A 14,430-nucleotide genomic window follows, 5' to 3' on the forward strand; every position below is an offset into this window, starting at 1 on the left:
CACATCCGTCTATATATGTGTTGTTAATTGGAGAAGAGCAATTTGCCAAACAACACATACAAGAGGATCCAACCCGTGTTTTATTTTTAAACATTTATGTTTTAAGAGCGCTATGCTTTTCTCACACGTGTATCTTGTTGAACATCAAGGTGCGTACAGCGACTGTGCATGGGTGTGGCTGGCGATGCTCGGTGTCCCCTCTGCACTCTGTCCCCCATGTTTCTTCAGCGAATATGCTTTATTGTAGTGAGAGGTGACACCTAGAGAAGGACAGGCCTCAGAGTTTCAGGAACAGAGCCCTGGAAGTCTTCATCTCAGAGGGGTCAGCATCGCTCCTGAAAGGTTTCTCCAGTGGAGCCCGTGGGGGCAGTGCCGCCAGCCCTCCCCACGCCATTCCGGTGCCCAGACTGGGCGGTCCACGTGCTCCCCGGGGACCCCTTGGCAGTGACTTCCTCAGAGCCTCCTTGCAGCCGTGTCCGAGGGCCCGGCCCCAGCAGCACGAGCACAGCTCTCCTTCAGCCCGGTGCTGCTCAGTGTGACCCTCCGGGCCCTCCACCTGCCTGCCTCTGAACGTGCGTCTGACGGGTCGCTCTCTGATTAACCCCCTGCGGTAGATGGCAGGGCTCCTGGGGCAAGAAGGTGAATTTCTTAGTGCCACATGCTCTGCCCTCCCTGCGTCCCCATCAGCGTCGCTCCCGCCCTGGTCCCCTCTGCCCCGCCCCCGCCCCCTCCCACTCACCCGCCCTGTTCATCCCCCCCGCCCCCCCGCGTTCTCACCGTGGGCGGATGCTGCCCACGTTGCCCGTCGACGCCCCTGGTGCACTCTCAAGCTCAGGTACCGGCCCGTCCTCTGTCCACGGTCACGGCCAGGTCTGCTTCCATAGCTGCTGCTGGCGTGGACCCCGTGTTGTTCATACGCGCTTAGAGTGTACAGAGGCTTCATATGAATCTTGTCAATGAATGAGTGAGCAGGGATTTCAAATAGCCTTCTACAATCTCTCTTTTCATCAGTTATGAAAGTAATTGAGGGGGTATCAAATGACCCGAGAAGATACTAAAATGGAAGTTAATCTCTGGCCCCTTTGCACTCTCTGTTTCTAACCCTTACTCTTCTCTGACGAAGACGTTCCCATGTGCCAGGCCTCCTGCCGCTCCGGGGACATCGCCCGGCTGTCTGTCCAGCCTGCCCTGCACGGTGGACGCAGGCGGAGGGATGGGCCTTTGGGCCACTCACATCTATCTGCTTGAGGCCCAGGCCCTGCCGTCTCCTTCCTGGGCGACTATAGGAACCGTAGTTCACCTCTCTGGGCCTCCGTCTCTCCATCATCTGAATTAATTAGTGAAAGGAACTAAAAAGACTTCCCTCACGGGAAGTCTGTGTGAGGCACCTGGAACGCAGTCATTCGTTTGAGAAGTGTCGATAGAGTGCCTGCTGTATACTGGGCACATTTTAGTGAACAGAACAGAGAAGTGTGTGCTGTTAGTGGGAAGAAGGACAAGAAGCGAGTAAGGAATAATAGCCTGGACAGCCATGAAACAGTCTGGAAGGGGACAGCGGTCAGGCCTGGAAACATTCTGAGGATGTGCTGTCTGTGAGCCTCCGGAAGGACTGAGCAGGGAGGTGGAGGGGGCAAGCAGAGTGTGGGTCCCCGGTAGGGAGGGAGGCCAGTGTCCCGCCCCGCCCAGCAGGGGGCGCAGCAGGTACCGTGGCCAGAGCTGCAGTCAGTGGAGCCTGGAGGTCAAGGTGGAGGCAGGTTTGTATTCTCCACGGAGTAGGACTTCTCAACAGGAAGGACTCGGTAAAGACACGTTTCCTTATTTTCCTTTTTTTCTCCTTTTTTCTTTCTAAACCGTTCCACGGTGATGTAGCCCAGGGCAGGTCATTTAGCTCTGCTGTGTGTTCAGTCTGCTGGACCGCCAGGGAAGATCATACTGTCTTTAATCAATGTACCTATAAATTAGCGCTGAGTGTTGAGAGAGCACTTTGAACTCTTGGAAACTTGCACAGGTCTGGAATTACAGTTATTACTGAAGTGATTCCTGAGCCCTGGGGGACCTTGTTCTGGGGACGGGGGTTGAGCAGCCCACCCCACTTTTTCCTGTCCCCTGGTTCTGTACTGGCTCTGTCCGCTGCTTAGTAAAAAAAAATGGTTTGTTTTTAGCCCCTCAAAGTCACTTTGGGGTGAGAGGTCATTTGTCAGATGTCTCACTGGCGTTTGGGGGAGAGATGTGCCTGTTTCCAGTGAAGTCCAGGGACTTGACAAAGTTCCCAGGGAATCTGGGTCATCTGTCATTGTCCTCGAAGTTGTGGGTCCATCACAAAATGACTTAAACCGTATGACTCTCTTATCCTCAGAAGCTTTCTGGTGATGTGCTTTGAAGTAGCCCATGCCTAGAGGAGAATGTTGCTGTTTAATATTCCTGAATGAATTAATAATACTTGGATATGTTTTCCTTTTGTAAAGTTTTTTGTTTTGTATTGGTTGTATCTGTTGGTAGGGACAAAAGAAGAAATTGTCTAGTTAACCCTCTGCCACAGTCAAATGTGATTGGTGTCAAAAAGTTTTTTTTTTCAAAGAGATTTCTCTACTTAGGTTAAGAAACTTGAAACCTCTTATTATGCGTAATCAACTTAAGCTTGGGAAGTTCTTCCTTATGTCTGGCTCAGATCTTCTGCAATTTGAGTGCCTTTCTTCTTGATCTGTGCAGATGGAAAACAGCTGCCCAACCTTCCCCCATAACAACCTTCATGTACTTGAAGATGGTTATTAAGTCACTCGCTAGCCATCTTTCCCCTGGACTAAATAAGTAGTGCCTTGAACCCATCTTCAAAGTTCCCATTTTCCAGTCCTTTAATCATCTCTCCATCTTCCCTAAGCTTTTCTACATCCTTCTCTAAATGTGGACGCCAAACTGGAGCATAGCGGTCTGCGGAGGGTGAGTTAACTGGGAAAGCCACCTTCTCAGGCTGTCAGATGTTGTTGTCATTCAAAGGGGAAATCCAGTGATTTTACCGATATCCAAAAAGATGAGCTTCAGGACTGCCAGTTCCTCTCACAGTGGCCCGGGCGGGGGTTTGTGGTGCCGCCGCTCGTTTGCAGCGCGAGGCCGCTGGCATCCCGAACTCCAGGCCTGTTCGAAGGAACGTGTGCAGGCCCATGCCCTCCCTGTCTGGGTCTGGACACCAGCAGTTTCCTCATAGGCAGAACTCTCCTGTGCGGGGCTCTGCTTCTGGTCTCCGTGCCTAAGTCAGTGCACGTGTCACGAGCAGGACGTCCATCCCTCGGGCCTCTCACTGCCCCACCCCGGGGCAGCTTGCTTTGGGACAGATAAGTACAGGACAGGCACTTGTTTTCTGTGTCTAGTCTCATTGAAACCCCGGAGGAAGGAAGGGCCTGAAAACTGTCCAGAGGACACCAGTGGACAGAAATGAAGGGTCGTTGCTCATTCTTGAGAACGAGAAGGGCAGCATGTCACTGAAGTCACCTCGACTGTGTGCCAGACCTTGGCTCAGGCTGAGTGATTGGTCACGTGGCGCCGTCTCCCTGCCGCCTCCCCTGTCTTCCCTGGAAACCTGGGTGGGCTTGGGTGGACGTGTGCCAGGCGTGGGGCTTGTGAGAGTCATGACTGTCAGATGGGCACACGGGCCCGGTACAGAGTTCCAGGGCTGGCTTCAGGGGGCATCTGTTCAGTTCCAGCCCCGCCTGGGCACTCAGACATTTCACTCTTTGGTAAGCCCCTGCGGGAGGCGGGCATGCTGGCGTCAGCGTCGACCTGCGTGTGACCTTGGACACATGCGGGCAGGAGGTCAAGGACGACGTTTGACCAGAATGATTGTGTGGCAAGGCTTCATTTAGGCAAAGCCTGAAGTAATATGATCTACAAGGTGTGTATGAATTATATGTGTATATGTGACCACCAGATTGGCTGATAATCAGTGATGTGAAATCCTGGCTAAGTTTTCTGTCTCTCCCGAGTTGGGGGCTCATTAAGCTGTGTCTCACGGGTAGTAGGTGTCCTTGTACTCTTGAGAGAAGTCATGTAACTTTCATATTGCAACCGACTCTGTGGATACCTGGGACACCAGGGGTTATGAATGAGTGAATGAGACGTATTGCCCGACCGCTCACAGCGAGGTGCAGTGTTGAAAGTGCCCGCTGTTTGTGCTTCGCTGTGTGTGTGTTTCTGAAAGGCACATTTCCAGGGACCAAGCCCACTCTTCATTTGAAAGGTGGATTTTCCTGGTTCCATTCCAATTAATCACCAGGATATTATATATGGACAGTTAAAAACCATCTAGTGAGCCAACAACAATTTTTTTTCCTTCTTTAGTGAGATTCAGAATCCTAATGGGCTGAATAAGACTTTACCAATTTGTTTTTAAGATTTTATTTATTGCTTTTACAGCAGATGGAGCAAGAAACACAACTCATAGTTGCTTCACTTTAGTTGTCCATCGGTTGCTTGTTGTGTGTACCCTGACTGGGTATGGCCAGAATGTCGAACCAGCGACCTCAGCGTTCCAGGTCGACGCTCTGTCCACGGCCAGGCCAGACTTGATCAGATTCACTGTCTGAAACCACACACTTGCCCTCCAGGGCCCTGGCCCCGCAGGTGCGGGGAGGTGCTGCAGGTAACGTCTCCGTTCTCTCTGTTGCAGTCCAACAGGCAGCCGGCTAAGTTGAACCTTCTCACCTGCCAGGTGAAACCGAACGCCGAGGACAAGAAGTCTTTTGACCTGATCTCACGTGAGTCCTTTTTCTGTCCGTGTCGGCGACTGTGGATGCACCCAGCTGCCCGTTCTCCTTCTCTGGGTGTTGAGGCAGCAGCTCCTCCGAGCAGGGCTCTCGCTGTCCCTGCCCGCGCGGCTCTGGGGAGATCCTCCGGTCTCTGAGTTTGCCCCGAGCTCACCCGCTCAGAATGAGAGCAGAGCCGGGTCAGCTCTGACACGCCCTAGGACAGAACCTAGATTTGTACGGTACACTTTCTTGACCCTGCTCCATATCTCTGTCACCTTGGAGCGACTTCTCTGAGTCCATTCCGTTTCTGCCCGAGACCTGCTGGCTCACAGTCGTGGGTGTGAGGCCAGGCGCAGGTGTTTGGTAGGAAGTCCCCAGGTGAGTCTCGGGTGTGCCCGTGGTTAAGAAGCACCAGTGTGGACTTGGAAAGGCAGCTGTGCCACTCGATGGGAACAACTGATTTGCTTAGACTTTTATCCCTGCAAATATGAGCTTTTAAAGGAAGAATGGTTCCGTTGCCTCCAAGCAAGCATCACTGCCTTCAGACCCCGTGACTGGGTGACACTGCTCTGTCACTGTCCTACTCCAATGGTCAGAGTGTGCGTTTCTCTTGGGAAGCAGGGGCATAGTGGCCTGCCCACCACCCCCGCCCCTGTGTCCTCACGGTCTTGGGGAGTCACTGGGGGCTGGCTCCCTCTGCTGCGCTGCACTGGTCCCGTGGCTGCTCTTGTGCCCCTCACGTAGCTGAGGGGACACTCTTTGTAAGGGCTGTGCCGGCACAGTGACTCCCGCGGATACCCAGAAATCCTGCAGCACCTCCTTCAGCACGCATCCTTCTCTGCCGACCCCGCCCCCGCCCCGCCCAGGGCAGGCAGATCTCTGCCGAGCACAAAGCACCCTCCACCCTGCCATCCTCCCGGTGCCATTACCGGCTCAGCCGTGGGGTCTGAGCTGGATTCTGTCACATCTTAACGGTCAGATCCCCTGTGATTTTTATGACCAAGCAATTTCTTAGGTTCTTAATCAGAAGTTAGATTTATATGACTTCAAAAAGCCAAGAATCTCTAGATTTCAGAACCTGCAGGTTATTAAACTATGTAACTGCTGTCATCAGTTACTGAACATCACATCTAATATGTGCTAGGTGCTTTATACGCATTATTGCTAATCCTCACAAAAGTCCTCAGTTTCCTATGGTAGAAAACTGAGGTTCAGAGAGGTCCAGTGCCTTCCACAAGGGCAACAGCATGAAAGCCGAGATCCCGCTGAGACTCGGGCTCCCCTCTCTACGGAGCGCGTCCTGGGACGTGCACACTGCCCCCTGCTCCAGGAGGTAGAGGCGGCAGAGACTCGGGCTCCCCTCTCTACGGAGCGCGTCCTGGGACGTGCACACTGCCCCCTGCTCCAGGAGGCGGCAGTGTGAGTGCCGAGCCTGGAGGGGCCTGCAGCGCGTGTCTGCAGTGCGTGTCTGCTACTAAGTAACGGTTAGTTTGACCCGAGCATGTGATAGCATTCTAGCAGACTCTGAGTCTTAAAGGAAGACCTTTCCTCGTAAACACCTCACAGGAGACCACCCCCTCCTTTCCTGGTAGCAGCCTGAAGGTGGCCCTAGCGTGGACGTTGGGGCCTTCGTCCTTGAAGCCTGATTCCGCCAAGGGCAGTCCCTGCTTCTCGGGGGCGACTCTGCCCCTTGTCAGAGCTGTCCTGCGAGTCATGAATCATTTCTTGGAAGGAAGCTATTTTTTTTTTTTTTTTTTTGGAAGGAAGCTATTTTTTAAAGGAAACACAATAAAAGGCAAATGGGAAATGAAAAGTAAAACACTGCGTTGGCAGCTGGCACTCTGCAGTTTGTCACCAAAATCCACTCCCTCAGGCAGGTCTGGTCCCCAAGCACGTACTTTCAGAAGTGCCAGCTACTGCGTGGTATTTACGGTTGGTGACTCTGTTGTGTTCCTGCGGCGCTTCTGGAAAGCAGCGTTGAGTACGTGGGTTGTTAACTGCTAAAACACAATGGTGTGAGACAAGTCATTCCAACATCCTACTTTTACTGTAGGGTTTTTGGTTTTTTGTTTTGTTTTGTTTTTTCAGGAATTTGAAAAATTTGCATTAGCTCTCAAGGTATCCTGCTTTCTAAGGTTTTACTATTTTTTCTTCTTTGCATTTTAGATAATAGGACGTATCACTTTCAGGCAGAAGATGAGCAGGATTACATAGCGTAAGTAGTTTTGTCCTCTGTTTTATACGGTATGTCGCAAGGGTCTCTTCTGACTGAGCGCCGCGCCTGGTGGCCCCCTTGCTTGTCTCTCTCCTCCGGGCCTCCATGTGTCACTGTCCCTCTGTCGGGGTGCCCAGGAAACTCGGGTGCCTCCTGTGAGGCTCTGCTCCAGCCTCACCTTCCAGGGCTTTGCTCCTCCTCCCAGCCCTGAAGCCTGTTCTCACCCCGGGGACCCCCTGCTCCAGTCTGAGCCCCATAGAGACCGAGAGCTTCCCGAGGGCAGGGACGATGTCTTCCTCTCTTGTGGTCACGTCGCCTGCTCTTAGAGGGGTAATGCTCAGTGTTTGGTGGCCCAGTACATCAGCCAGACTGCCAGGATTCTGGCTGTGTCGGCAAGGGGTGCAGGAGAGCCTGGCCCTTAAAGGCACAGTGTTGCTGGAGCTTTCTGTGGGGGGCAGGGCTCTGTCAGGGGAGCCTGGTGTGGTGGGAACAGCTGGGCTTGGTGTCACTCCCTCCTGGGTTGGAGTCCGACCCTCACCTGACCAGGTGTGCAGCCTTAGGCGGTCCCCTTCTTCACATCATCCCTGACCTGGGACCATCATCATCCCTCTTCCTTCCTGTTGCCTGTGGGGACAGAGGACAGCAGTGTGTGACTTCCGCTTCTCAGCCGCATGAGAGAGGACGTTGTGTTAGAGCCGACAGTTAACTCTCTCCGTGGTGCTCAGGTTTCTTGTTCCTGTCTCATTAGGAGCACACCATAAACACTCTCTTCCTTCCTTGTTTCCGCGGAGCCCGGAACTCTGCTCACATTGTCTCCCCACACTCACCCCTTCCTCTCTCCTCTCCCTTTCTCTCTGCCACACTCACCCCTTCCTCTCTCCTCTCCCTTTCTCTCTGCCACACTCACCCCTTCCTCTCTCCTCTCCCTTTCTCTGCCACACTCACCCCTTCCTCTCTCCTCTCCCTTTCTCTCTGCCACACTCACCCCTTCCCCTCTCTCCTCTCCCTTTCTCTGCCACACTCACCCCTTCCTCTCTCCTCTCCCTTTCTCTCTGTCACACTCACCCCTTCCTCTCTCCTCTCCCTTTCTCTCTGCCACACTCACCCCTTCCCCTCTCTCCTCTCCCTTTCTCTCTGCCTCCTGCTCTGGAGAGCTTTCCTCCCTCATCTCAGAGGGGAGATGATAGGGACTAGAGAGACAGTAAGAAATTCATACAAAGGACGTCGAGTTGGGAAAACAGTAAAAAAGCGGAGAGAAAAGGTAGCAGGGACGAAGGGGGGCGGAGAAAGGTCTGTAGGTCATTCGCCCATCTGGGTATTTGATAAAAGCCAGCAACACGCTGAGGCCGGTGCAGAGCTTCGTGAAGACAACACCAAGGTGGCCGGAGCCCCTGCCCAAAGGAACTGGGTCCCAGCTGGAAGAGAGGGGCAGGGCACACGGTGCAGGGATGGAGGAGGCAGGTGCCCTGGAACACAGACGGGGGCGCACACCCTCTGGAGTTCTTGGGGGTGTCGCTCAGAGGTGACTGCCAAGAGGAAGGTTCAGCAGCCAGGGGCTGGCTGGGGAGGTGCTGGAAGGTTAGAAAGCCCTGCGCCAGGTTGGGGCTGCCGCTGGCCCAGACGCAGCAGGGAGGAAGAGGAAGGAGGTGATGGATGGCTAGACATGGGGAGAGAACTGGCCAGCTGGAGGGGGACTGAGAACCAGGTAAGAACGGGAAGTCAGGAGGGCTACCACCCTCAGGTACTATTTACCCCGAAAGTAGGGAGTGTCTTCTGCAGTCTCACTGTGCTAAGACCGTGTCACCCCTTGGTAATCCTCACAGTCTCAGAAAGGAGGGACAGTATTCCCGGGCTTGGAATGAGAAAACGGGGGCACAGGGTGCCCACAGCCACTGTTCTAATGTCCCGGGAGCCTATGGTCCAGTTGGAGAAAGAAGTCCACCAGTGGACGTTCAGTTGCCCTCAGTGTTGGCGTCTGTCAGGAGCCAGGCAGCAGGGCTCACCTCCGGTATCTGATCCCGTGAGACACACCACAAGGTTGGCACGGCCACTCCTGTTTTGATGATGAAACTCAAAACAAAACAGTAGATGTGTGATGGGGAGTCTGGCTCTGATGCCCGTGCTGTCTCCAGCTCGTCACATGGGTTCCATCCGTGCTCGGCTCCGTGACGGAGAGTCCACAGGGTGTAGGAAAGGTACACAGGCTGTCACCTATGTGCCCAGCCCTGACATAGGTCCCATGACGCTTCCAAAACCCCATTAGAATACTGCTTTCCCTTCCCTGTAGTTCATGCTCTGCTCCTGTTTCCTTCCCGAAAGCCCTCGGGAGGACAGGTGCACGATCAGGGGACGTGTCCGCTTCTTCGTTCCCGGTATCTCACACCCAGGCCTTGAGTAGTTTACTTACTCCTGTGACTCACAGGCAGTTCAGTCTGGTCAGAGAGGCATTGGTGTCCTGCTTGAACCTCACACCTTTTAGTTGAAAGGGTTGCTTGGCCCATTCCACAGGTGTGGCTCATTTTATAGTGGGAATTCTCGGGGTGCTGGTGGCGATGTGACAGGGACGCGTGGTTCTGAGTGCTGTGGGAGGTAGTGGCAGCCTGCAGAGACAGCATGTGCGGGGGGGGGGGGCTCAGGTCTTCATTCGCCTCCAAGTTCCATGCAGGGCGCTTCCCTGCCCCTCTGGGTGTCTTGCTCACGGCAGGGTGTCCAGGGAGGGTGGATGAAGCACTGACTCCTCGCCAGGAAGGAGGCAGGGCCAGTAGGAGGAGCAGCTGCGTGTTGAAGGCAGGCCCGCAGGACCACTGCCCTTTTGTCCGCGGGCCGATCCCCCCCTCCCCGCTCTGGGTTCTTGCCGGGATGATGGGCACTGTGGACCTCGCTTGCAGGATTTTGAGACTTGGGATAAAATGTATAAAGCTCTTTCTGCAGTGCCAACATTTTAAATCCTATAAATGCAAAGTGATTTTTAAAGTATTAAAATACGATTGCATTTTTTGTTTCCTATATTTTGTATGCCTGTTGCTTTAAAATAATTTAAACTCTTTTTTTTTTTAACTGTCAGACATAGCACTTTGATTCTCTATGCTTTTGAAATGCAGCCATTCCATTCCACCCAATTTGAATTGTTCCTCTGGAAAATACATTGTTCTTTATACATGACTTCTGATTATCATGACAGACTTATTTGTCATGAGCTCTTGATAAAAAGGCAAGAATGGCATTATGGAAGGAACTTGGGGGGAAAAGGCGGTCATTATAAGTGTTTATTTATCCCAGTCCGACAGCAACCCAGCTATGGTCCCCGGGCAAGTCACGTGACCTCCAAGGCGTCAGCTTGTTCCTGTCTAGCATATTACAGACCCTGACTCAGAGGCTGGTTAGAGGGTTACATTTTAAAAGTCATATATAAGCACTTAGCACGTTGCAGACATTTGTGATATTAAATAGGCAGAATAGCACAATGCCCCAGGAGAGCGAAGCGGAGACCTTGCATTCCGAGGGGAAGCTTCCGCTGTACCAGGGCCACTGATAAGGGGCTGTGACCGGTTCTGTTGAATCCAGTTTCTCAGACTGTTTTTAACAAAGCTGTTTCCAGTTTGTAACTTGAGGCTAAATGATAGGAAAAAATACAGTTTAATTTAAAATGCATTAAGTGACCCTCCCACTGAGACTTGGTTTTGAGCTGTAGTGTGTCCTGCATCTCAGTAGGAGAGCTAAGCTGTGCCCGCGTCTCTCTCGCAACCAGCTGGAGGTGAGCGCCAGCTAGAGCCCGTGTGACCTGCAGGTCAGGTCCTCCAGGTGGGTTTGTCCTTTTAATTCCCTTTGCTGTCTCTATTACTAATTCAAAACCTTTTGTAGATAGTCCTTTGTTTCATATCCGTTTGATCCAACAAGACATCAAAGAAAATAGAGACTCGATTCTGGGCCTCTGTATTCTCTGCTGAGAATGGTTATTACCTGTCTGTGCAGTCGGTAAGAACAAACATTGGTTTGGAAATGTTTTACATTTTCTTCATAAAAAAAATTAGCGTGGCTCTTTTTCCTCATTCATGAAAGCAGTCCGCGCTCTCTATAGGTATAGAAATTACAGGAAGGCACAGTCAGGCAATCCATCTGTTTTCCTACAGAAGCTCACGCAGGGACAGCCAGTATTAACATTTTATGAATTTCCTTCTGGCCTTTTTTTACCCCAAACAAAAACACATAAGCCATTCATACAGTTATACTTAGGGTTATAGCATATAATGGTTTTTCCCGTTTGTTTCACAAAATGTATTATGAGCATTTCCCCAGTGTCATTCACAAATTAGTTAAAAACTTAAATTTTAATTGCCGGGACCTATTCCACTTTGTGGTCATTTCATGCTCTATTAATCAGCCCCCTGTTGTTGGGCATGTAGGTTATTTTCTGCATAGGTTGATAGAAGAGGATTATTTCATTTAGTACATATTGAGATTATACTGAATATGTAACTTAATAGCCTTCACTTTCCATTTTATATTAAAATGCCAGCGTGTGTCCATGCTAGTGATACACCTTTTTCATAAGCATAAATTTTCATAGCTGTTAATGAAATACCCTGTTTATTTTCTTTTTTTAAAAAAAGGTTTATTTTACTGATTTTAGGGAGAGAGGAAGAAGAGAGACAGGAACATCTATCTCTTCTTGTATGTGTCCTGGCCAGGAATCGAACCGGCAACCTCTGTGCTTCGAGACTATTCTCTAACCGCCCACGTTATCCAGCCAGGGCTACCCTGTTTATTTTCACTTCAAGTGCCCTCACTGACTCGGCCTCCAGAGAACAGATGCCTTTCGCTGGGCTCTTTCCTGCCTCCGGTCCGTTTCTCACCAGTTCTTTCTCACCTCGCGGTGGGCTGGCCCCTCGCCCGGGCCTCTTCATTCTGGTGTGCGCTTTATTCTGTCCAAATGGGAACGCGAGCGCCCGCCTGTTCGTGCACGTCCTCGGCAGTGGTGACCTTCAGCTCTCCCATCTGTTTCTCTCTGACATGTGGCTTCCATTCTTGAACTGTCTTTCCTGTGGGTTCGATTTCTTTCATTTCCTTCTTTATTGTTACAGAGGAGTGACGTCTTTTGGTATTTCTGGGTGGAAACCGACTGGTTGCCATAGGGAGAAAACAGTGTCTGCTTCCTCCTGTTTTGACAACAGATGGATCTCAGTACTGACCAATAGCAAAGAGGAGGCGCTGACCATGGCCTTCCGGGGGGAGCAGAGCACGGGGGAGAACAGCCTGGAGGATCTGACCAAAGCCATTATCGAGGACGTCCAGCGGCTCCCCGGCAACGACGTCTGCTGCGACTGTGGCTCGTCAGGTATTTGTCCCCAAAGAGGACTGGCTTGTTAAACATCTTTCCCTGCAGAAGAGAACTGAGCTGGTGACTTCAAACCCTTATCTGTTTCTGGACGCGCCCAGCACGTATTCCCAACTTGATGACCCATGCTGTTTTCTGTACCCGGAAAGCTCCCACCGGTTCCCTAAGTGGTCACCTGCCGCAATGCTCCCTTTTCTAGTCGGGTCCAGTTAAATGGCACCGGGGACAGTGTGGAGAGAGCACTGGACATGGAGTTCGTCATCCTGATTTTGAATCGTCTACCTGCCACTCACAGCTTGGACAGCCCTACGCTGGGTCCTTTAACTGTGCTAGCCTCAGTTTCCTCACCCTACAGATGGGCTAACGAAACTCAGTCCCTGCAGACTTAGTGAAATAGTGTACATGGTGGCTGAATCATGGTGTATCCCTTTCCTTCCTGCCCCGTAAAAGGTCCCCAGCCTCCGTGTCACGTGGTGTCACCTCTCCCTCAACTGGTTTTCATGTGGTGTCTGTTACCTAGAAATTGACATAGCTGTTATTCAGGGCTTCAGAAGGATGATGCCAGTTGTTCTGCTTGTACTGTCTTATTGAATCCTCACAGAATTTCTGAGAGCAAGATGCTAATCTTGCCCCCATTTTACCAGTGAAAAAAACTGGGGGGACTCAGAAGTTAAGGGACCTGTGTAAGGTCACAGTCTAGGAGGTGTCAGATCATGGATGCGAACCTGGTGTCCTTCAGCATTAGAACATGTGACGTTAGACTTGTGAAACGGGCTTTTCTGTATGACCTGCCATCAGCACCTCAGAGACACATCTCACATCTTCATTTTTGCGATGTGAGTGACCGTGACTCACGGGGAGGACGTGGCAGAGGAGTCGTAAGTACTCGGGTCTTAACCGACGGAAAGGAGGCTTGCGCAGCGCGAGAACCTGGAGGTTTGGGTCACAGAGATACCTGTTCCCACTGTGCAGACCCTTCGGGTGGTAGAAAAGGCTCAGGTCTCTGAAAGAAGCAGCGGCTGTTCAGTATTTACAGCCGTTACCGAGAGGCTCTCGTGGAGGAGCCTAATGAAGACGGTGGGTGAAGGCGAGTTGTAACCTGGAGGCTGACGGGAGCTGTGGACCCCGGTCCCCTGTGAGCTCACTTCACAGGCCTGCAGTCGTCACTGTAGGGGTGGTACTGGGGGCGGGAGACCACTCACGGGGCCTCGGGACCACCTACGAGAAGTCCCCTCGCATTCCACAAGAAAACAGAATTTCGTTTTGAATTCAGTGTTGAAAGGAAATTTTTATTTTATTTATTCATTTTTAGAGAGGAGAGAGAGACAGAGAGGGAGAGAGAGGAGAGAGAGACAGAGAGAGAGAAGGGGGGAGGAGCTGAAAGCATCAACTCCCATATGTGCCTTGACCAGGCAAGCCCAGGGTTTCGAACCAGCGACCTCAGCATTCCCAGGTCGACGCTTTATCCACTGCGCCACCACAGGTCAGGCAAGGAAATTTTTAAAAACGTGTCTCATCACACTTTTTGCTTGCTAACAAACTTTTGATTTTTATAATAGCCCCTAGGCCAAAACACAGGCATCTACGTCTTCCATTTAAATCTTCCCCTTAGAATTCTTTAAAAGTTGCACTGCTGTTGTTTCAGCTTCCTCTGTCGCTGGCACTCTGAAGTTATGTTTGTTTCTTCATTTTCTTCAAAAACTTTCCACAGAACCCACCTGGCTTTCAACCAACTTGGGCATTTTGACCTGTATAGAATGTTCCGGCATCCACCGGGAAATGGGCGTTCACATCTCTCGCATTCAGTCTTTGGAGCTAGACAAGCTGGGGACCTCTGAACTCTTGGTAAGTAGTGATCTGTGCTTCGGAAGAGAACTTTTAAGTTTATTGTCGTGAATGTATTGAAAGTATTGCTTTGAGGTTTTTGTTTCTGCTGAGTACAAGGAGTTCGCATTCCTGAGTTTTGTTTAATTTCATGGGTATTTAAAATGTAAATGTTGTGCTGTGTGATGTTGCCTGTGTGAAGAACTGGTGAATCGCAGATTTCCATAATTAGTTCAGCCGAACGGACTCTGCTTCTGGGCTTTTCCAAAGCTGCGTCTTTCTCTCGGGATCAGGTTTATCTGATTCACTGAGAAGCG

General features: G+C 51.4%; 1 protein-coding gene across 3 annotated transcripts in view; it reads left to right on the forward strand.

Moving 5' to 3' along the window:
• The window catches only part of ASAP1 (ArfGAP with SH3 domain, ankyrin repeat and PH domain 1), a 315,266-nt gene that overhangs the window by 257,912 nt on the left and 42,924 nt on the right, over positions 1-14,430 (forward strand). For all 3 annotated transcript variants that reach the window (XM_066265648.1, XM_066265647.1, XM_066265649.1), the window contains exons 14-17: positions 4,661-4,748; positions 6,906-6,954; positions 12,126-12,289; positions 14,001-14,134. In XM_066265648.1, the coding sequence (XP_066121745.1) occupies positions 4,661-4,748; positions 6,906-6,954; positions 12,126-12,289; positions 14,001-14,134 (435 nt within the window). The remainder of the gene's footprint in view (positions 1-4,660; positions 4,749-6,905; positions 6,955-12,125; positions 12,290-14,000; positions 14,135-14,430) is intronic.

This window comes from Saccopteryx bilineata, chromosome 3 (genome assembly GCF_036850765.1).
Source record: "Saccopteryx bilineata isolate mSacBil1 chromosome 3, mSacBil1_pri_phased_curated, whole genome shotgun sequence".
NCBI lineage: Eukaryota > Metazoa > Chordata > Mammalia > Chiroptera > Emballonuridae > Saccopteryx > Saccopteryx bilineata.